The following is a 25,148-nucleotide window of genomic DNA, read 5'->3' on the forward strand; positions in this document are numbered from 1 at the left end:
TAGATGACACTCTGTATTTGCAAAGCTCTTTCATGCAGTGGCTCGTGAGGCAGTTACATTAATGTTTCTTTTGGTGATCTGTACCTGGACTAGAACAAAAAGTGACCTGGGCTAGAAGACTAAAACTAAGGGAACTGCTATTAAGGACATTGCACGTGTGAAAGGTTCTGTCTGCTTACATTGTCAATGTTACAAAAGTCTTAAGCATCTAGGAATGAATTTCAACTCTTACCCCGTCTCCACTATCATCTCTTATTCCATGAGGTCTCCCCTGTTTGCAGATCAGAAGGAGGTATTGCAAGGTAGTAGCTGAAACATCAGTGACCAATTTTTTTTTTTAAACCATTCAAAGGAAAATTACTGAATCATGATAACTTATCATTAGAAAATGCAAACTAAAAGGTCTCATAAAGACAAAAAATAGGACATCTATGTGTGTTATTTTTATTAATCTATAAAATACATAGGTTAACAAATTCTTCAAAGAAATAAGCAATATGAACTAATATACTGTTAATAATTTTTACCATTTGATTCATATTTTTTCATAGTTATATCCATATAGAATTCTTCTGCTGTGGAACTGAATGAACAGTAATTTTGTGTTCCAGTGATGTCAGTATACTGCTAATACATAGTACCGGAACACTGAGAAGCTGTAAAAGGTTTGCAGTAAAATAAAACATTAGCATATATTTTATTGCTGCAATTTAATTAGCAGACTTTTTTTTATTACAGAAATCAACTCCAAGAGTACGCAGAAATGATGGAAAATGAAGAGAAAAGGAAAGACCTAGAAAAGAAAGAGAAGGAAAAGAAGTACCAAGCCCGAAAGATGCATTACCTCCTTAGCACTGAGCAGGTTGGTGTACCTGTCCCTGACAGCTCATGCAAACCACCTGGGCCCCTAGTCTGACAGAGATAAACTAGCAGGCTGAATGGGACATGACTTGTTGAAACGATATCACAAAGACACTGCTTCGAGTTCAATTTAGTGCTTTTCTATAGGCAAGAGCAGGTACCATGACTATTCCATGACAGCAGCTTCATAGAGGCAGCATCAGCACTGCTGGCAGAAAGAGTCCAAGTCAGCAGTTTGATCTGCCACTGTGATAACACAACACGAAGGGCATAACCTCGCTTTAAAAACTCATTTTGACTGGCTTATTGTTGTGTTGTTGCACTTGTCAAGAACTAACAAGTTATTAAGCTGAGAAGGGATTTCTTTTTTTTTTTTTTTTTGCTCTTTTTTTTTTAATTGAGCTAATGCTTGGATTGATGCTGTGCTCTGCTTGTTTTTAGGATAGATTGTAAATGCAAGCTTTCAGCTAAAGCTTTTTCCAGAACTGCCTGAATCAGCTTATCTAGCATCATTGTTTTCACATACAAATGCCTCATAAATTTTAAATATTTACTGATTAATTTGTTTTGTATTGATAAATGTTCTATATTTTTTCAAGCTTTCTTATGTAAGCTGCTCTACAGACAGGTAAATATGGCAGTAGATATATCTGATACAAAATTGATCTGATTGGTAACACTTGTGTGGTTTCCATTTTTTAGTCCTCTTCTGTGAACTTTTATAAATGAAAAAAAAATATGTCCGTAAATGTTTGGTGGCTGTTCTTTGTATGAACAAGGAATTAATTTGAAAGCAGGGTATGCTAGTATGAACTGAGTGTTTGCTTTTTATAGGTTGTTAATTATAATTGTCTGTAAGAACTGTTAATCCTAAAGAATGAAGGAAATATGCCATGACACTCAGTAACAGAATATCTAAACTTTCTCTGTTTGGGAATCATTTGTGATCTACCTTCTAAATTGAAATATAGCTTAACTAACTGGATATCAGTTATGTACACTCAATTTTTAAATAACTTTACAGTAGTTTTATTTTTAAAAAGGGCATAATAAAATATTAGCAAAAAAACAGCATGAAAACTTTTCTGGGTAGCTTTTAAACAGGGGAGCTAGTTCATAACTGAAATTAACTCACAGTAATTGATTTCTCTAGGTGTAGATCTGGAATATTAAGAATAAACCATGCAGCATTTTTATATAATTTTAAACTGTAGAAAAATGGAAATAATTGCTTTGAACAGAAAAAAATATGTAAAGAAACGCATAAATAATTATACGTTTACCTGAAGTACAAAGCTTGTCTGGTTAGAGATATTGAATGACCTGTGGTCTAAAAAGATTTTAATAAACTTAGTTCACTTCTGATTGTACTGGCTCAGAAAACCATAAGGCATTTTTCAGGATGGGCAAGTATGTTTTATCCATACACCTGGAGGACTGCTGGTAGAGGGCAGCAGTAACTATCATGTTGTGATGAATTGAGCTTCTTATTTTACAGAATCAGAATTTAGCTCACAGTGTTTTGCAGAACCAAAATATTCTTGGTATTGCTTGCTAAGACGGTTTGTGAATACTGGGACATAGAGCTCACAGAATTTTTAATTTATCACAGAACTGTGCTCCAAGAACCATCTTCTTTTGCAGCTTGTATTTTAAAACATGAATGAGTGTAAATCAATGCAGCACCTACAGACAACCTGAAAACCAGCAAAGATACATATGAAATAAACTATTTATTGCAATCAAAGTCTGTATTCCATGATTGCACATAGTTTTAGAATTTGATATATTGCTAAGATACAGACTGGAGATGTTCAGGCAGGTTATATAGACAGCATTGCAAAATCTGTATTTGCAAAAATTGTTTCAAATACATCCTATAGTTTTAATATTTTTTTTTTTAATGTAGGCAAAAGTAGTGAGAAAAGGGCGTTTACTTATTGACAGAAATGAAAGTGAGTTGTTACTTCTTAATTTTTGTAAAGAAAGGCATAACAAATTCCATTTTCTACTCATTTTCACCTCATTCAGCAGTGCCTAGAGTGCCTCTAGTGTTAGTTTTATCTAACTTATCTACTTTAAGTTGCTTCACCTGCAGTTCCCAACCTGTTACTGGGGAAGTGTCTGTATTGAATACCATTGTTATGAAGCTGACATCTAGGAAAATCATTGGATGACAAAAAATGTATGGTATTATACACTACTTTACAGTCGTTCTATATTTTTGGCAAACAGTTGACTGAGTGCATTGTGTCATAGAAATGTACCTGAATATGACTATTTCCCATTGCTACTAGTAGGAATACATTGCATTTAGACAAAACTTTTCATCTATAAAAGAACTAAGCAATCAATTGAGTAAATTAATTTTAGTAAAGTTTAAAGAAAAGAAAGTAAAACAAGTTAGGATATTTGCATAGTCAATAATTACTAACATTAGTAATGTTAATATAGCCCTCTTTGTCAGTGTAAGAGTAGCCTTAGATAAGAAGGTAAATTTTTATTTGGCTTTAGTTATGTTAGTTGCCAAATATTGTTTGAAGAAAGAAAGTGTGAGCTCTAAAACTCCATGGTTATGAAACAATTGAGCTTTTAATCAACTGGGAATATTTGCCAATAGTATGAAAAACTAGTCAAGTAACTTCTTACACACACAAGCTTCCTTTTTTTGAAGGAAATGTCTCCAACATGATTCTCATAATTATGAAAAAAACTAACACAGCAGTAAAATCCATGCCATTCTTACCAAGTGATGAATTATGTTGCCCCCTCCACCTGCCAGCTCTTTGTTGCAAGAAATTCCAGTGGAAAATAAAGCAAGAAATAAATCTGAGGTAGCAACTTCAGGCTTCCAAACTAAATAAGACTCTGTATAGTTCAGATTTTAAAATTCATATATATAGAACAAAGTTTTCCCTATCTGTTTTTACCTTAACAGTGTGATTGATTATGACATCATAATGAACATCATAAAAAAATAAATTGCACTATATATTTAATAAGCCTTTACCTTTGTTAAGGCTTAAGCATTACTTGCCATTTTTTATTGGTAACACAATAGAAATAACAGTAGAAATAACAGTGTAGCTGTATTTTTTTATTGGTTTTATCCATTTTGTCATATACATGTATTGCAAGGTCTTATTGAAGCATGAAACTTATAATTAAATTTTTTCTCACTATTCCATAATCACAGTATGCTATTTCTGCTACAGTGATAATTATCTGGATTTTTTCAGTTGTCATTAAAAAATGTACTTATTAAGTGTGGATTTCTATTTTAAACATGTTTACCTATGTAAATCATCCTTCTGTATCCCTGTAGTTCCTCTTTTGTATTAAGAAAATTCATCACAGGTGAATAGGTTCTTTTTTTTTTCTTTGTCATATTTGCAAGGCTGACATTTGTGGCAGGTCCATCCTTTGCAAAGTCCTGACAGACCAACTTAAAGATAGAATTGCTGATACATTGATGGCACTTTGTAAAAGCTGATATAAAGGTTTTATATTTTATGTTATATTATATTATATGTTATATTATGTTATATTATGTTATATTATATTATGTTATATTATGTTATATTATATTATATTATATTATATTATATTATATTATATTATATTATATGTTTATTCCAACATTTGTTGGAAAGTGGTTGCAAGATTCTGGTCATTGGTATCCTCAAGCTTCCAGCAAATTTTGCTGCTGGTCTTAAATCCAAAGATTCAGTGTCAAGCTAGAATGTAAACCTGTATTGCTTAAGCATCTCTTGTCATAGCAAGCAGATAAACCACATATATCTTTTGTAAAAGAAAATAATTGTACATCTACTCCAGAAAGCAAAACTTCTTTGTGGTATAATGTCTACAAAAGCTTGAGAGCTTTGTCAAACAATTACAAAACATATTTTGACATTATTGGGAATGTGCTGTTATGTTAGAATCTCTTAAGCTTACCATTGCTTTGGCTGGTAGGCTCAGTCCCAGCCTCATTTCCAAATCTGGACTCCCTGCTTTGTGATAAATCGTGCTGAGTTTAGATGAGCTGATGCTGGTCCTCTCTTCTGCATGATCATCTCATCTCTCTGAATGCTTTCACTATTGAGACTTCGAGATGCCTATTACTCATGCAGTTGTATGTGCATGCCTACACATGTATCAGTAGTTAAAGGACAGTTACTTATTGCCACTTTTTGTCTCTGTATTCCTCTAGTTCCTGCCTCTATTAATACTCAGATGAGAATTAGGATGACACTAATTAGCTCTCACATTGTACTCCCTTGAAGACAGAATTTCACTCATCCTCACAGTATTTTTTTGCAGCCTCTCATTTCACTGCATATACTGCCTCTGGTATTCCATCACAAGAGACTATGCAACTGCAAGCTGCCTTATTCTTTTTCTGCAATTTAGTGAGGTTTTGTGGACTGCCTCTTCCACTCCAAGCAACAATACAGTATTACTTTCCAGCCTTCTTAAGTAGGTTGACAATTTCTCCTGGTATCCTCTGGCATTTTGAAAACAGAATATGTTCATAATCTTCTAGGTAATTTAGATCTGCAAAAAAAGAGCAAAGCCCATGTGCAATAAAAGTTGTAAAAGTTACAAAATCCATGGCTTTCTTTTAGTAACTGCCAATAACAAGCCATCAGTTACCTTTTTGGCTTGCCAGAGTTCCTTCAGTTTTCAGTGCCCACTGGAGTGTATCACCATCTCTACTGTGTTTAGACATGTGGCTGGTGTTTGCCCATAATTATTCCTATAAAGCTAATGCACTGGGAAGGATTACTTGTAGGTATAGAATAAGTGGTGCTATAAAATAAGGAAGTATTTTTGTTGGAACTAGTCTTGACCAAGATAACCCTTTCCAAGGAGACATAAACATAAGAGTCAATAACTTTAATAGCTTAGCACTACAGAAAAAATTTAAAAATAAGCAATCCTGAAGAATAGTATTCTATGAGGAGGAAGGAGATATTAGCATCAAGTGAGAAACTGTGAAAAGTTCTAATTTCAGCAATGAGAAACAAGTTTTTCTGTTCTTTCTCTGTGTAACACCCATATTCCATAAGCAAATCCATTTTACGGTAATTGGAGTACTTTAGCAAACTTACCTAGATTCTGGATTAGAGCTTTTGTGACTAAAGGTAGTAAAAATATGCCCGAAGGTTATTTTTCAGATTTTATTTTCAGACTAGTTTAATTTTGATTTTCTGCAGTTACTGTAGAAACCGAACTTTCATCACTTTCATCAATCATATCAGTCATTGTTTTGTGTTTGTCACTTCATTGACAAAAATGTTTTAAATTAAAATTCTATTCAATGCTAAAGTATTTTTTAATTACATTCTTCCTGTCAACAGACATGGCAATTTGTAAACAGTACAATTTGTGTCCCCCATTCACATTACTGGAAATCAGGAATTAATTCTATTGAAGCTACTGCAATTACATGATGTGTGAAGAAGTGAAGAAGAAAAGAAAGCTACAGAATCCTTCTGAGGCAGATTAATGAATATTCAGAAGACACAATTGATTAATATGCTTCTAACCTAATGTGCTGTCCTGTAAAAACTTGAGAAACAATTGGTCTAAAATGACACTGTTTGAAACCCACTCTGTCTCTGGACGCCTGGCAGTTTTATTCTTATAAAGGTGAGGACTCAGTGGGTAAAGCTCTGGCCTTTGATCTTCAGATCCACAGTTTAAGAGACAAAGCTGCAAATTTGGTCATTGAGCTCAGTCCCAAGTGAACCATCCACATCACAAAATAATTATACATAATTTGTTACTATGAGCAGTGTCTGTTCAGGAAAGGCCAAGGACTGAGCTAGCATGAAGAATGAATTAGCTCTTAACTTTTACATTTTATTTCATCCCTCTTTACTGTTGTAATTTTATTATCCCGTCTCTAAAAAATTCAGGGGATTAAATTATCATTCATTATAAGTACTAATACTTCCTGAATATGAGCTAAAATATTTAATTTTTTTTTTTAATGTAGGTGGCCCAACCACTGAACATCCCCACCTATCCTGTGGGTCTTTAATATCATCCACTCATCACTTCTCTGTGAAGAAGTCAAGATACTTCTGAGTACTTTCCAAAGCTTTATCAGAAAAAATACCATGTAAATTTAAGACGAGAGAGTGAGCTTTCCTAGTTTTCAGGGAAGCTTGCATCTACATTTAAGTAGCATTACTATATAAAGAGCTTCATGCTACAGTGTTCAGTTAAAAATATTATTTCCCAAGGATTCTCAATTTACATTAAATCCTTCTTACAGTACTCTGACAGGTATGTTTGATCAGCAAGCCTTCTTCCTGGATTCACTTCTGCATTGGAATCATTATTCTTATTCACAGATATTCATTATAGGAAAATCATTCCACTCTTATGCCTCACGGGGCACTATACACACAATCTCAGTTAACTGGAAGGGGATCACAGTTAATGTAGCTCAGTGTTGGTGTGAGAAAGAAGGACAAAGTAAGGTATGCTGAACAGTAACTGAGCTGTTTCTGAAAGACATTGAGGTTGAGCCTGGACAAAAAAAAAAAAATGCTTATGTCTTGAAGGTTAGTTCCACTAGGTCTGAATTCCAAAAATTACCTTTAACTGACTTGTACATACAGTCAGAAATCTCTAGTTCTCTTAGAATATGAGTCTAGCTTTGGGATCCCCTTTGGGATTACTCATCCTGGGATCACTCAGGACTGTAGTTCTGCTGCTCTACATAATATCATGGTGATGTAAAAAGAAGGCAAATGCTGGAAGCCAGCATACCCCTCCAGAAGATATCTGGTACATGCTCTGCCAAAACCATTCAGTTACAAAGTTTACAACTGCCATAGATTTTACAGTTTTGCTTTTTAAACCAGACTTTCTTTTTCTTTAAGAGGAGGTGGTTGTCTCCCTAGAGAGGGCACATGCAATCAAAGCCAAAACTAAGATGGCAAGCATGGTGATCTTCATGTCCAGAGAAGAGTATGGCTGTAGATTAGGAAGCTATGGGAATAGGGAAGTGCCATCTGCTGTCACTACAACCCACCTCCTGCTCCTATAAGAAGTAAATGGCTATGCACCATTTCAGATGTATTTCTCCCTAATGTCAGTGGAAAGCTCTTTCCATTGTAGCACAAGTGGCAAGTGAAACTGCATCCAGCAGAAATCAATTTCTCCCTTTGCCACACTACCCAGAAAGCAAGTTATTCACATTCCGTTTTTTTAAGATAGTGAATGAATGAACTTAAAAATAGAACAAATGTAATGCTTTTAAGCATGTTTTATGACAGATTTTTATTAGAAAATCTTTTCAGTTTGTTTGGTAACTGTGCAAGAAAAAGAGAGTTTACACTGAAAAATCATCCCTCATTAGGAAGAGCTTAATATACAATAGGTTGTAAATACTGAGTACTGTTTTATGATTGATCCTATGCAAGCTCAGTTGTTTAAAGGCCACGTAGACTTGGCAATATTTCTCAGAGCTTCTTCTAAATAGCTTGTTACTAGCCATGCCACTCATACTAAGCATCTGTTATTATAACATAGTGGCATCTCTGTATCTACAGTGTATTACAGCATTTAGCATCTCTGCATGTAGCACTAGTAATTTAAAAATGCACTAGAAGGTAACTGTCTTTTTCAGCTTCTGAATTGCATAATCTCTATTTGTGTGGATTTTTTCTAGACTTTGTGCTCAACTCCTGTGGGTAGGATTAATGACAGAGTTGAAAGGACAAGCTGTGTGATCTATCAAAAGCGTACATGCTGAGATCTTAGGAAAACACAACCACATTTTGTGTATTACTGGCAATTGGGGTAGCAAAAGGGTTGGGTTGCTGCCGGGTCAGAAAACTGGTAAGAATGTGTTATATATTGAGTGTTGGCTTTGTGTATGATGTGGTACACACATTTAAGAAAGGATCTATATTGCAAGAAAATGACAATGCAGTGCAAGTATCAACTAAATAGCTCGCACACAGAGCTACATTGACACAGTAGAGCTCCACTGACACTCCTGAAATTGTGACTGGGATAAATTTGGTCAATGTGTAGTAGACTGGTGTTTATGCAAGTTTATTGTGCTATATGGCCTTGCTCAGGTAATTTTTGAAGCTATTATATCAGAAGTACATGCTAAATAAGAGATAAGTGCATAAGAAGAGGGAGGTTAGGAATGGCATGGGAGAAGTCATGAAGATAAAATGCCATGTTTCTCAACAACAAACCTTCCTGTTTCTTAAGAAGTGGCACTGATGGTATTCTTGCTTTAATGAAACTTCAAGATGAGTGATGTACACACCAACTCTTTTGTTTTTCAGCTCCTGGGCAAGTGAATAGTATAATGGTAAAGTTCTTTCATTAATTTGTGCAGTTTATTCAATAGCCAGTGCTTTTCTTTAGTATCTAATATATACCATTAATTTGGGAATTGTGGCACATCCATTGTGCAATGGATGTGAAGAAAACTGCTTATCTTCCCCATCTATTGTTTTCTCTACCTTTATTTTACATGTGTTCTTTCCTTCCAGTTTTTCTATTTCTACAATCTTTCAATAAAATTTTAATATTTTCATTTTTTTCTTATTACACCCCTCTTTTCTGCTAATTTCTGACTACCTTTAGTCCTCCTTTTAATCCAACATGGCTCTGTTTGCTTTCTGTATTTTCTGCATACAATACTGTGACCATACATTGAACATTCACTGCATTCTTTATTGTTCTCATTGGAAACTGCATTGTTAAACATAGAGCCACTTTTCAAGTTTTTAGTCATTGTCTAATCCTGTAGGTTTTACAACAGCAAATTTTTTAATAGATCTGTCAGGATATATATCTGTGTGGGAAGATTCATGTATAAGCACAATGCAACAGGCATGAGAAACAATGAAAAGAAATGACATGTTACAAGATTTAGTTGCATAAATGTATTTTTGGAGGAGTGAATGAATTACCTGTTTAATAATTATTTCATTAACAAAAGGATTTTCATGTGATTTCCATCTCCATTTGTTAAGAAAACAAATGTCTTCTTACATGTTGTTGTAGATAATTTCTGATGTTACAAATTCAAAGGTACTGCATGGAATAATTACTAGGATTTTTCACGAACTGGTGAGAATATCAGTAAATTTCAAGGGTTTTTTTTCTCAAAAAACTAATATATTCCATTAGATGGAAAATTTTCCATTTTCCATTAGATGGAAATTTGATTTTAAAAATGTAAATAATATCACATTTAAACAAGTGTTTTAAGGCTCAAAAAATTTTTCACAAGCATAAATAATTTTAGCCTCAGAATAACCCTGTGAAGTAAGGAAATACTGTCTGTGTGTTCACATGCAATTAATGAGACATGGAAGAATAACATCACCTTCAGGGATTATTCTTCCATCTAAGCGCTTTAGTTCCCTCATATATAGGGTAGTTTTAGAAATAGATTGGTTTTCAAAGTTTCCTAGAATTTGTACATACTCACCCCATGCTAACTCCAGCACTTCTTAAATAAAAAATTGCAAGAATATTGGAATTTTGAATTCCTATTTTAGAAATAAAGATATTAATCAAATTAAAATGTATTTTTAGGTATCTTTTTAAGTCAAATGAGAAATCAGTAAGAGAACTTTGAATGCTTTCTCCCTATTCTGTATGTTTCATCATAGGAGTATTGTTTCCCATGCCATAAGTCACTCATTCATTTTATTATCTCCAATTTCTCTCATCAGGACGCAGTGTAAGAATTAGATTTGACAGAATAAGTCTGAGTTAGAGAGAGAATCAATGAAAGGTGGATACATTTTGGGGATTCTTCTGCACTTGCTAGGCTGCTGTGTTTTGGATACTGTGCCACAATAATCCATGCATTCAGCCAAGAGTGGGTTTCTCTTATGCTGCCTAAATTCCCAAACATTTTATTCCCATTTGGATACTCGGTTACAGTTTGGTTTCCCACAACTGCACTTAGTGCCTGTTCAGGTTTAGAGGTGGATTTTATACTTGGTGACTGGGATACTGGGCTGGAATGTTTCTTAACACCTTGTAGCATAGTCCATAAAATTGCAGCCTGGTTTACTTATAAATATATATTTATAACATGATTGCACTATTATTTTGATATCAAGCAAACATTTCACAGATGAAAACCACCAAACTAAGCTTTACCATCTGAAGCTAGAATAACAATAATTAATGCTTCTATTACTCTGTTTAAACAGAATATATATTAAATAGACGATGGGTAATTAATCCCACTTGGAAGAATATATGTTACTCATCACTCAGTTATGAATTTTTCAGTCTCTGCATAAAAGCAGTATCTCAAACCAAGGTATAATACCTTAGGTATAGTAACAATCTGTGTCCTCCAATTCTTATTTTGATGAAACTTCTGAGAGTATATTTTCATAGGGATTATCAGGATCAGACCTAAGGAGTAACATTAGGTCAGTGAGAACTGAACCTACATTTATAAAACTGGGTGAAATTTTTCCTATTGTCAGACATGGTAAGGAAATTTTATCTCAAACTGGAACCACACTGTGGTATTTTTCCAATATCTGAATGAAATCTACACTATATTTCTTAATTGCTAATATAATAATGTGTTCATATTAGTTAAAAAATCATAGATTATTCCTAGTGAAATACATTCTAATGGGGCTTATATATTTTTATGTTTTTTCCGTCAATAAATTTCCTATTAGAGATATTATAATTTTATTTTTACTACATATGGAATATTCTTTTTACAGACATGGTTGCAGCATCATCTAAACATGTTTTAAGGTATTTCTTTTACCTCCTACAGAAACTATATCTTGGGATTAACAAGACTGTTAACTGGAATTCATGTGGAAGCATAACTGCAATAGCTGAGAAATGATCATGTTTCCTTTTAGTTCTCAGCAAGAGTAATTGAATGTTGAATATCTTACTAAACTCTGGACTGTGACAGTGTGTTAACACTCCAACTACCTCCTAACAGCAGGGCAATTATTTGCTGAGTGGGATTTTTATAAATCCCCTGGCAGTAGTATGTCCTGATAATTATGATGAAGTGCACTGGTCAGTGTTGATTCAGCAATCCCATCTCTAGCAAATATTTCATTCACAGCTCTCCTTCATGCTTTTACTTTTATGGCTTTTAAAGATCTCTTACTTTGTCTCTCAGCTTGATAGGTTTTTTTTACAAATTACAATGGAGAAAAAAAGAATTTTTAGTTAAGTCCCTATTTTGTTCAAGTCTTTTCTTTCTTTTTCTTTTTCTTTCTTTCTTTTCTTTTCTTTCTTTTCTTTCCTCATTGAAAGACCAGAATGAGAAAGTAGGACTGTATTTAGGTTTTATTGTGGTAATCACTTACAAAAGCTTCTTGCCTTAAAGATTTTTTTTTCAAGATTAATTGACTGCTAAATAAAATATTTATGTTCAGCATATATGTGACTTCAGACTTATGGAGTTCAAATGAAAAAGTAATTAAAATATAATATACCTTTATTATTGTTTAGTAAAACTCCAGTAAAAATATTTTAAAGATATGATGCACTTTCTTTTGACTTCATGCCTACATTATATCCTTTGCTCAACTTCACTGATTTTTAATTTTGCATGTTTGTAATCATTTGAAGTGCAGTAGCTACACTGTACCTATAAGGGCATATTTGGCTTGTAATTTTATAGGTAAACATTAAAGGCTCAGTCAAGAAATAAGAAAGAAGAATAACTCAGTCCTTTCCTTTCCTTTCCTTTCCTTTCTTTTCCTTTCCTTTTCTTTCCTTTCCCTTGAAGTTTAGCTTCCAAGACAAGCTGCTAAATAACTTCTTTATTGTATTCTGGGAAAAAACCCAAACAGTTAAGTGTTTCTCTCCAGGCAGAAATGACAAGCAGGAAAAGATCACATTTGATGGTCTATAGCATAGATCAAATATATAATTAGAGATGGAAACAATACATAAAACTAAAAAAACCCAAAACAACCCAAACAAATCTATTCTTTGCTAATGTTCATTAAATACTTTTCTTATGATTTTTTTTTTCCTTTCTTTATATGCCACCATTAATTATAAAGATAAGAAAATGGTTGGGAGGAAGCTAAATGATAGAGTGTTAGAAATGCAAAATGATTCAAAATATTAATGTAGTGCTAAGGATGACTGGGTAACAAATGGTACATTTGCCAGTATGCTTGACCTGACATAATTAATATTCCAGGTCATGCTTGGGTTTCCATGATGGAAGGTCTGAGGCAGAGAATACTAGGGGAAAAATACATCTATTGTGTAACTCATTTCTCTCTCTTTTTTTTCTTTTTTCTTTTTTTTCCCATAGTGAGTCAGAACCATAGTCTTAAAAAAAATAAAAATCTGTGCTTTCACACCTCATTTGCCATGTTAACCACTGGGCCACCATTCACCAGAAGGGCCTGATGCAAGGAGGTCAGTAAGAAGCTATTAGCAGAGTCCCCTCCTGAGATTCCTTTGGTTTTATTGAGGTGGAAGTTAGCATGACAGTACTGCAAATAACTCAGTTGTAAGTTATTAAACAGTTTGCAGAGATTTCCCCATAGTGTTTGTCACTTCAGAAAATTATTCCTGGAAATGAAATCCCAGAAAGCTGGCTTTGACAGACGCCCTTCTCAGTTTAGAATGGGTACAGAAATTGTGTCATTCTCCCAGCAGACGTACTTTTTGTAACCTATCATGATATTTTGGAGGGTAACATATTCTACTATGAAATAAAGGTGAGGAAAATAGTGGACTCAAAATATGATGTGATATATCAACGGACACTCTCCTGCCATTGAAAAATCTGTATTAACTACAATAGTTTTGTAGTTGAGAGAATATTGTAGTAAAGTAGGGAAAAGATGAAGTACATTTTTAACACATTGTGTCAAGACAATATGCAAATCTATTTAGTACTTAAGGGTCTGATCCTCCAGATTCTTAGTTCTGCAGACTGCCAGCTCCCTGCAGAAGATACAGTGAATAGGGCATCCTTCAGCACACAGCCCATGTGCAAGAAATTAGAAAAATAAGACTATGAATTGCAGAGATATTTATAAATAAATGGAAGCAATTTGTCCAGAGGTTGGTTTGAACTGGAAAGTAGAATCAAACTCATCCTGTTTTCTCTCCTACCAACCCTTTAAACCTTTAGGTCTAAGCTTAAAACCTTACCATAAAACGTAGAGAACTTTGAGTAAATGAATATTAATTGTCATCTGTCTAGATAATAACACTGCTGATTGCTCTGCTATCTCTCTGTTTGAATACTTGAGCATATATAAGTAAAATGCAAAGTAATCAACAAGGATTGCTTAATTTTTTTATTTAAAAATGCACTTATAATCAACTTTCACTCTGATTATATGAAGAATTTCAACTGTAAAAGCAACTTTTAAAGTGTCCAATGGGCCTCACTAAAACTCCAAAACCATTTTCATACTTCATACATTATCTGATTAATAGGTAAAGAAAGAAAAAGAAAAGATGACTCTGAGCTAAGATACTTTTTTAGATATAATAATTGCTGATTTCAAAAGACACTGAATCAATCAGTTCCTACATCTATTACAGCTAATTTTTGGTGTTGTTAAAAGTGCTAAATGTGAATTATTCTGTGCACGTTGAGATACTAAGCAGCATTTCACACTTTTTGAACCCCTTATGAACTACAGTTTTTTCTGCTGCCATACATTTAAACAAAAAAATGTCAACTAGAATATACGTAATATCTCAATTTAGATTGCAAAATGCAATTTCAGAAAGCCATGGAGCCATTTATACTTGTTCTGAGTGACAGAAGCAATGCCATTTCTTAAAGCCCATACAGCACACTGCTTTAAAGTTATTCTTGCCTGTAATTCTTCACAGAAAAAATGTTTCAGTTACTTAAGATGTTGTATTTTTCCATTTTGGGGAAACAAAAAACAAAAATAAACCTATGATATTTAGATTAAATAATTAATTTGGGGGGAGGTTGGTATTTCTTACCTAATTTGCTCTTCAGCTTTTATATTTTTTTATTTTCTTTTTTAAAGAAAATATACTCCTTTAAAAAATCTGTTGACCAGATACAGCCCTGATAGGATTTGCTACTGATCAGCAAATCCATGTCCAGCAACTTCAGAGAATCATTATTATGCCATAGTGGTTTACTCTAGGTCATCCTGTATTTTAGTGGTGCACATGGAGGTCTTTTTCTTCTGAGAGTGTTTACATTTATGGTGACATTGTAGTTATCTATAAAATGTATGTTTTGCAGAGAGAATGAGAGAATGGTGTGTCTCTCACTAGCTGAGGACCTCTGCAGGCACATGGCAGAGGCTGGACCACAGTGTCACCACACTAGGCAGGATACAGTAGCTGAACAGAGATGACACAGGAATGGGGGATAAGATGAAGTAACAATACAATTAGTAGTTCGGTGAATTGTGAAAAAAAGGTAGTCACAGGCAATTGCTTTTCTGATTTACTGTCATTAAGAGAATGAAGGCAGAAATTCATTGATCAGAGCACAGCAGATCCGATGGCCATGGTAGGACTAATGCATGAAAAGCCATAATGACCATGGCATAGAGTTGGCTTGTGTATCTCCAGCATGGAATATAATTTTTATTGAAGACCCTGACTGTGGCATTTTATGTTTTAGAGAACTTGTGCAAGAGGTATATAGTGTAAATGCATTTAATAATTGTGAAACAGTGTAATAAAACCTATGACAACATATGGAACTTTTGCCTATGTAGTGCTTACAGATCACTGAGTGTGAGCCTTGCATTTACTCCAGCAGTTCTGTTTGACTGCTATTTGAAGCATGGATCTCTGATATTATAGTTTGGCATCAAGAAATGTTGAAGGAATGACCAGTGGATGTTTGGCATAAATATGGTTCTACCACTTATTTCTATTCACATTCTTTCTTAGTACAGATTGAGACAGACAGTGCAGTGAAATAGTTTATAGGGTTTGCGCTAATAGGGGGACATATAACAGAAGGCCAAAATAAATTGTCATTAGGGCCAGATCACTTACAGAATATAGCCGATACAATTTCGGATAGTATAACAATATGTTGAAAAAGCTACAATCTCTGAATATTTTGTCCATTAAACAATAAGTTTGGGCCTTATTTATTTAAATAATAATGGGCCTTATTTACCTGTTTTGACATGAGAAACTGGAGCTTCCCAGTAGGGTATGTTAATGAAAAATGCATTAGAGCTTATGGGGGAGTGTTCAGTCCTCTCAGCGCCATGAGATTAATACTTTATGAGGAGACTGATGCTCTACTTAGTTTTCTCATGTATCCTCAGTATTGTTCAATTGGAGAAATGCAAGATCTTAAACATTTACTTTTTTCCTTACATTTCTCCACATCACAAAGCTTTTCTTTTCCTACTATTTTTATTCAATATTGGTTAGCAACTGAAATTATGATAAAAGCAAAGGACAATATATTTTAACTGTGCAAATCTATTTTACGAGTCTAAGTATTTCTACAACTCACTGTTGTAGAAAATAAAATTACTCTTAAAGCAACTCAGTATCTTTAAACTAATTTTTGCCAGGTGTCTTTAGCGTATATCATCTGTTTTATAGGAAATAGTGGCTTTGTGCAATATAACATGGGAATTCTCATGTTTAGCATGTCATAATTATTTCAGTAAGCTCACATATGTCTATTTGAGAATTGTTTGTATCCAACCAATAAAATCCCTGCATTTATAGTAATTATCTGGGAAAAGTCTGTCACATAATTTTGACTTGCCAGATATTCACAGATTGCAGATCACACAGATTCTACTTCAGGGTTTGAAATGTATGTTTTATTTTAATAATTGTTATATTATATTACACTCGTGATACAATTAATGATATATCCTGAAAACATGAAATAGCAAATTCATTGGAGAATGAATTTTTCAGTTTAATTCACAATTCAGAAAATTTTATTATAAATAGTGCTATAACTGAAAGCATTTGACTACTTAAAGGAATTTAGTGTGAACATTTTGTTGGAAAAAAGCAATTACTGGTGTTTGGTTTTCTGTAAGTTTTGTTGTATTTCCCCTTAACTAATCATTCAGTTTTACTTTTCAAGATACTGCAGTTGGTACTGTCTTGGTCCATATTGTGAGCTGATAGCATAGACCTTAGAGGGACATGATTTATGTTCTCTTGAATAAGGATTTACTCCTTAAGTATGTGTTTGGAAATAATAGAATTATTTTTGTTCTTGTTGTGTATGTGAATTTAAATTAAACTTGAGATTTCAAAAACATCTACAGTGGTTTGCATTTAAAACTAGATATAAATTTGCACACTTTTAATTATTTTAAAGGGAAAATTAGCATGTTCCTTTGACTGCTGGAGTGGAAGGTGGAAGACTGAATGTGACTTAAAGAAAACCTGGGGCTGGGATAAGAAAGCTCTTTCTTCCATAAAATGAAGTTACCCCTCCCAAAGTGCTGAAATACAGATTATACATTACATTATCCTATTTAAACCCTTTTGTAACTGTAGTGCAATGCCCAAACATGCATTTAAACTGTAGATCCAACCATGTCAATGGTTGTTCAGAAACTTTATGTAGAAATGTTTATTTTATAGGTTTTTTTTTTTAAAGTGGTTTGATTTATAGGGTAAGTGCAGCAAAGAGTTTTAGATTAGTTGAAGTCAAAGGTAACCCCAGCTTCTGCTCAGATTCCAGGCATATACAATTCACCATTGAGAAAATCTCCAGATCCAATGGAACTGCTGCTACGGGAGTCAAAGCCATTGGGACACAGATTGCAGCAAAAGAAGAGCCCCTTTACCTATGACCTCTATGACTGGCCAACTTGTCGAAGGCCTCCAACTTTCTCCACACTACAACCTCTGCCACCTATTGGCAAACAGAAACCTCAGGTAACATTTTTCAGTGTCTCTGATGCAACTTTTGTTTGCATTGTTTATCATAGATTGTCATAGAATATCCTGAGTTTGATCATCGAGTCCAAAAAATACCTTTTGTGGATCCGTTTTTTAAAAAATAGATGTAATGCTTGCAGTCATGATATAAAGTCTGAAACATATTCATGTTAAAAGAAGTATGTGAAAACAGGAAAATTCAATTCTTTAGACTTCCCTTTTGTTCTTCAGGAAAAAATTGTCATTTCCGATATGTCATAGAGAAGACCTGGTATAGCTGGTATAAACCCTTGATTATAAGTATAACCTGGTATAATCCTTGATTAAGGGTTGGACTTGATGATCTCAGAAGTCCTTTCCTTGAGACTGACTTGTCTTTACCAGCATGAGTCTGTATTGGTGGTGGGATATGAAGGCAGAGGCAATTGGTTAGAGTACATGGTGAAGATGCAGGCCTACCAGAATATCATGGAGAAGTCAATGTGAACTGCAGAGTTCCTAGATTCCTTCTAACAATAAGGATCAACTGCAGAGCAATGCTCCACCTTTGTCCTGCCCTCCTTTGTTCTCCCTGCATTGACTGCTTGAGCTTCTTCGTTGACTGAACTCATTGGCTCACATTTAGAACCAAGACAAAATGTCAGCCGACACAGAGTTTGAGTGTTAAGAGAGTTTGGAGTTGATGTTGTAACTTCATCTTCTTGGACCAAAGGGGCTGTGTTGGTCCTTCAGTGGGATGTGACTGAATGTACTGTCTTTCAGGGTAGAGGGGAAGATTTTGTCTGAATGACATAATATAGTAGTCATGCTTTTAAATAATGAAGGAACTCAGAGGGCTTCCCATTGTTAAGTTCCTCTTGCAAAACAGCTTTACTGTATACGAATTGTCTTACAAGCTTCTGTTTGGATTTCTAAAGTTCAGATGCATGCACAGCAGTTGTGCACAGATAGCCTTTTAGAGCAAATCAGAAGAGTTCTATTTATCTTCTGCACCTCAAAGAGGGAATTTACTATATAATACTTTAATCCTTTCAGCACCCTGGGATGTACACTGTGGGGTAAATTTTCAAAGCACAGTGCGTGGATTTAGCTGCGCGACTCTTATTGATGTTAATGGGAGTCACACGGCTAAATCCCTACACAACACTTTGACAATTTAGGGTTGTATGTCTAAGAAAAGGACACTGGTTTGAGCTGATGAAACAGCTGGAAACGAAAACCCACCAGAACACATCCTGAAAGTTGTCTGCTGTGACAATAAGGAATTTAATTACTATATATATTTGTGTTCTAGTTCTCTGTGGTAACACTTTCTGGCACCAAGCTTCTTTTTCTAACATCTATCATGCCCACTGTGAGTCACTTGTGAGTCACATCAACATTCTTTCAAGTACCTAAAATTTGTGTTGCCCATAGGGTTGGATACTTTATATGAGAATGTCAAATATATATGTTTAAAGGAACAAAAATTAGCTGTCAGCTTTCTCACAGGATGATGTGTATTTAATATTTTATAGGTAATCTTTATGTGTGTAAGATTTACAAGAAAACTATCAATGATGCTTACATATCAATTAGATCTATCATTTTTACTACCTAGTTAACTAGAATTAGAGCTTCATAGAAACAGAGATAATGCTAGAATTAGAAACCTATTCATTAAAAGGGATTAAGAATAGAAAACACATTGCTTTTTTGTTTTGTTGTTGTTTTTTTTTTTTTACATGCTATTAATTTTCTTAGAGTGGAGGCAAAGGACATATGATTTCATGTAGATCATAATTTTTATGAGTTTCAGATTTTATTTATTAAAAAAATATATTTATTTATTTATTTATTTAAACTAGTAAGAATGCCATTCTCTTAATCTGGCAAACCAATTCACACTACTCAGCACAAATTCCAAATACAGAACACAAAGGTGGGTGAGTTACTTTCAGGGTGAAAACTGTTGGTCAACTCCCTACCTTCCCTTCCTAGCCTGACCTCTCTAGGATTTCCATTTTGAAACAGGATGTCTGAAATGCATTCAGGCACTGCCAATTTGGAAACGTTTTAAGTATCATTCTACCACAAAGATCTTACAGTTAGTCTTGTAAAATGGAAATAACAAAATGGATTTTATTAGATACCTATTCGTAGGTATATTTCTTCAGCTACATGATTTACAGGAATAGAAAAATATAATATTCCAACAAACATACCCTATTTTCATATAGAGATAACATAGATTTGTTTGAAAGACCTTTGCTTAGTAACACTCTTCTCCCCCCTCCTTCAATTAGTAGTTGGACTCTATTAATTTCATTTGAGCTATGGATTGAGAAAGAGTTAGAAGGTCTTAGAAATTAAAGATGGGAAAAAAATCCTTTCTTGGATATTTGACTTGGCCCTTACACTGCTGGAATACCAGTCAGTATTTTACATTAAAGAAGCAATACAATATTAAGGAAGACTATTTGCTAAAAGCAAGCATCTTTATCTTGATACTGCTTGACAACTGTACATTTCTTTCTTCTTTGCACTATATATCCACTTCATGCAAACACCTTGCAATACAGACTATTCATTTTTTATTATAAATTTCATACTATTTTTATATCTTGATCATCAGATTATATATTACTAGAATATTGGTTACTGGGTTTAGTGACCTGTTCTGGTATCAATTATTCTCTCATGGGTGATAATACTTTTCAGTCTGTTTTTAAAAGACGTATAGTGATCATATTAAGTGAACAATTTTTGTAATGCAGAAGGTAGAAGTAAGAGAATATGTGTAAAAAGTGTAAGTATTGTGCTCAGTCGCTTACTAGGACCTTTAAAAACATCTCCAAATCATGGTCCTGTGCCTTTAAAAAGTAAAGTTCCAATAAAAATCCACTACTTTCAACTATAGCAGCCCTCCTGTCCAGCTGTGAAAAGTACTAGATGATACTTATTTGCCATTTGTGTTATTTACAGTCCATGACTTTTATGGTAACTGGTTCCTATTATTGGTTTCTATTAATGTAAAACATAAGTGAACATAAATGAGGCGTGAATCGTTTCTTTTTATTAGCCTCACAGTCTTCACTCAGTGCCTGCAGTAACTCCAGCTGTGACTTGTTAGTTATAACCTATTTAAAGAAGGCTATCTTTAAGAATAAAGGCTGTGATTAGGATTCTTTGTTTATAGTTTCACAAGGTTTCACTAGTTCCTTGCAGGATCAGCCATGATGGAAATAAAAATTAATTAGTAACACTTCCAAATCCAGAGTTATCACTAAACTTTCCTGAGCATTATATGGCACTAATTATATGCCAGGTAAGTTTGTACTGGTTAGTGCTAAAAGTAAAAACATGGGCTGTATCACTTTGACAGTGCAGGAAAGTGTTATTTAATGGTATATGCTGATATAATCAGTCATGAAACAATTTCCTCTTGAAAAAAAAAATCTGCATTTATAGAGAGAATTGGAAAAAATTGATGAGTTGTTAGTCTTTTAGTGAATAATGTGGAATTAGACTTTTCAAAAATGAACAATACTCCTACATTATTAAATTAATTAGTTTGAATTGTATAAGAAAAATGGTAAATTTAAAAGACAGTATTCTTTTTAGGTAAAACATTATTTATATTATTTATATTTAATGTTTAGGTAAAACATTATTTATCTTATGAAAAGGGAAAGACAAGCTTTCTCGTTAGGCAGAATCTAGATACTTAATACTGGTGTTTTTACTTCACCAATATTTTTTCCAAGGGAAAAGTAAGGTTCTTAATCAATACTAACTTGTTAAATAATAATAGATATTTATTATTAGTAAGATAAATCTGAAGTGCACATTCTCATTCTCTCTTTGAAGCTTCAGAGCATTTTATCATCCTTTGTCTTCTCTGTAAGTATTGAAATGAACTGCTTTAATTATTTCTGAAGAAAAGTCTTGCTACGCTTCCCAGACATTCTGTGTCTTCTTTCATCAGTGATGTGTCCTGAATAAAAGAAGGAAAGAAAAGAACTGTAATACCACAATAAAACACTTGCATTATCCTATACCTTTCAGGGCCCTTTCCGTGATCCTGCTGAAGCATTTCAGCAGCGCCATAAGCCTTTGGAACCAACCTTGCGAGTGGCAACATCAATCAATTCACTAGAGAAGGCCAGAGAGGAAATGAAATGGGAGGAATGGACAAATCGTATACATGACAATGAGTAAGTTCTTTGTTTTTTCTTATATTGTTATTAGAATGTTTTCTTTATTTCATTGCTTTCAGAAACCTTTCATGCCTGACAAAATGAAATATCAAACCTGACAGCTTACTAGCAAACATTCTGTATACGTACTTCTAAATTCTGTGTCCTTAGATTATAAACTGTTCAGGGCAGAGACCCTATCTTGTAATTGTGTGTCATGTGCCATCCATATCTGTGAATCTACAGAAGAACTTGTAATCATAGTGTGTGATGCAACAGATGGGCTAAATTGAAATAAGAAAACAAATGCAAATTCTGTTTTGTCACATGCATCGTGCCAAGGAAAAAATATGTTTCAGTCTTCTTATTCAGGGAGTTTTCAGACTACAGGAGGAAAAAATGCTGTTGCATGCCAATGAGACTTGCTTGCTCTCCCAGCAGACTACCAAAGCTCCCTTCGAAGGAAAGAGAGCATATGTTACACATGTTAGAACATGATGCAAAAACTGTGATCATCTTTGAAGCAGTTTGGTTTCCTAAGCCTTAGCATTTGTAATCAGATGGGCCAGTTCTATTCCATACAATCCCAAATACAGACATAATCCATCCTGAAAGATTTAAGGCTTCTGTCACAAAAAATTTAGGGCTATTGCCAAAATATTTCCAATTCTTTTCTTACCATGTTCAAACTCTTTTGTCCAATCGTAATAAAAGCCTGATAAGTTACCTGCTCTGGCTTTCTAGTTAACTAGGACAAAATCATCATTTCAACTTACTCCTTGAATTCACTGCTTCTGGCAATCCTTTGGCACTTTTAATACCAGAATTCAGAAGAGAAAGGAATCACTTTACCTTGTGAGCAGCCCGTGATCTGCTGATTCATTGTGACATGATGCTTTACTATTTTTCATCTGCTTCAAGCTTTTCCATCAGCTCCATGTTGCCATGTGTCAGCTTCAGGACTGGGACTTAAGAATGCCAGAATCAATTGCATTTGCATGACTTGGCTTTTATATTTTTATGTTGTATTGCTTTTCTTGCATTTTTCTGCTTTAGTGACTTTAAATGTAATTTTATTAAAAACAATTTTGAAAGAAAAAAAATCATATTTCGACTAGTTTTCCACTTTCAGGCAGTTACTTTTTTTTGCACTTGGTGCCAAAAATGAGATACAGTGCTTCTTATTCCTTTCATAACTGAGGTGAGTTACAAGTAAAAATGTACTCCAGCTTTCTGTTCCTCTCAGTATTCTTTCATTTATTGGGGTGGGGGAGAAGCAATTTAACTTTCACCTCTCAGCTTAAACTAGGGATTTTTTAATAAACAAATTATTTCTGGCTTCTGCCAGTGAAATTTTAAAACAAAGCAAAAACCAGTACACAACCCACTAGATAATAATTAATGTTCTACCTCTCATTTAAAGTGTTCTTTTCTCTGAGTAAGTTGTGACTGATGCATCCTAAGTGAGGATGGATGATGTCCTTCATATATAGGCACAGCTGCATTGCCCCGTCTTTATTTGATGAGTTTCACCCCAGACATCACTGTCAACAGTTTCAGAAGGTCAGAAATATTTTGCTGATTCTCTTCAGTAAGTGAACTGAGAATCTTTGGTCTTGAACAGTTTAAAATTTGTAGTCTTTAACTTCGACAGGTATTAACTGATCAAGGGTCTTTATCTTAAGGGTAAGGAAGCTTTTAGCATCATCCTTATAATAGAGGAGCAGTGTTCTAACACAGATTCTCAGCTTCCTGCAAGTTAAATGCATAGTGTAGTATACATTTTCAGGCTATGATAATTCCATTTGTGCTTCATATTCAACCAACCATGCAAGGGTCACATCTGTAACCTTGAAAAGGTGATGACAGAGTTGCAGGTCGTCATCAGGACTAACACTTACTTGTAATGCTGCAGCTGCTGTGTGGGATGCTGATCTCCAGGGAAGAGTAAGCAAAGGGTTACTCAAATTGTACAGTAGTTTTTTCTCAGCAGTGTCTATTATGAATTGACAAATTTCTCTCTCCTTCTATGTAATTGCGTACTTTGGGACTGTGTTTCTTCTGGTAGTGCTTCCTATACTGATTATTCTTCTGTTTTAGAAAATAAGGAGAGAATGAACAGCAGAAGTGTATAACATTTGTTGAGAAAGCTTGTGTTTGCAAAAAATGACAAACTGAATCTTTAATCTGTATATTTCCAGGGAGAAATATGTGTGATACCTCTTAACATAGAAAAATTGCTGGTGCATACGTGCAATTTCCAACAGTGTTCAGAATTTCAGCCTTTCAAGTGGTAATATGTTTTCTCTGGGTGTTTCAAGCTCCAAGAAAACTTTTGTTTCTGATAAAATGCAGAAATACTTGAAACAACTGTGGGAGAGTTTGAGGAGGGTGAAAATAGTCTGAGTGAAAGCAAGAGAGTGTTTCGCTTACTTAAAGTAACTGCTGGAATTTCCTATTTTGTAATGAAAGAGCAACTGGGTAATCTAGCGTAATCAGAAAGATTCTTCTTTCTCACGTAATTGAAGCTGTTACTGCCTGATTGTGCTATTTCTCATACAAATGAAGTGATTTCCCCCTCTGCTTGAATAGGAATGACAATTGGACTCCTTCGGGATGGCCACCTAATAAATTGTTGTCTAGTTTAAGACACCAACTGCTGGATCCAGTAGATTTAGATAGCTAAGCATGAAAAGTTCTTTATTCAGTTGCAGGCAGCTGCATGCTGGCCCAATTTTCCAGCGAACAAAATGCAAATGATTTTCATTAACTTTGCTGAAATCTGCCTCATGCATCCAAGTATATTATTAAACATCTAAACAAACATAAATCAGCATGAGCTGCAATGTGGTGATAGAAAAGTGATAAACTAGAGGCAGCATAAGACTGAGGTTTCCCAGTTTATTGTAGTCTTCTGGTGTGACATCTGACAAGTTGTCTCAGTTTCCAGCTAAGCCCTTGTTGTACTGGAGTTGGACAAGTGGGTCCTGAATACTTATGTGCAGCAGAGTGCAATGTTTGCACACCTTGCCCCTCGCATGCTGTGTGGACACTGCAGCACCAAGTTCCTCGTAGGTTTATTCTTTCCTTTCAGAGATGCTTCCTTTCAGAAGCTGCTTAGGTGCTCTGTGCTACCCAGTGCTGTGCATGAAATGTAAACTTGCAGAGAATTTAATGATCTACGTAAGCTCTATA

At 34.3% G+C, this 25,148-nt stretch overlaps 1 protein-coding gene across 2 annotated transcripts in view; it reads left to right on the forward strand.

Annotated features, from left to right (window-relative positions):
- SPATA17 (spermatogenesis associated 17) overlaps positions 1 to 25,148 on the forward strand; it is an 86,018-nt gene that overhangs the window by 33,545 nt on the left and 27,325 nt on the right. For both annotated transcript variants that reach the window (XM_071739676.1, XM_071739677.1), the window contains 3 exons: positions 739 to 862; positions 17,569 to 17,772; positions 21,823 to 21,971. In XM_071739676.1, the coding sequence (XP_071595777.1) occupies positions 739 to 862; positions 17,569 to 17,772; positions 21,823 to 21,971 (477 nt within the window). The remainder of the gene's footprint in view (positions 1 to 738; positions 863 to 17,568; positions 17,773 to 21,822; positions 21,972 to 25,148) is intronic.

The sequence above is a fragment of the Heliangelus exortis genome, chromosome 3, assembly GCF_036169615.1.
Source record: "Heliangelus exortis chromosome 3, bHelExo1.hap1, whole genome shotgun sequence".
In the NCBI taxonomy this organism is placed as follows: domain Eukaryota; kingdom Metazoa; phylum Chordata; class Aves; order Apodiformes; family Trochilidae; genus Heliangelus; species Heliangelus exortis.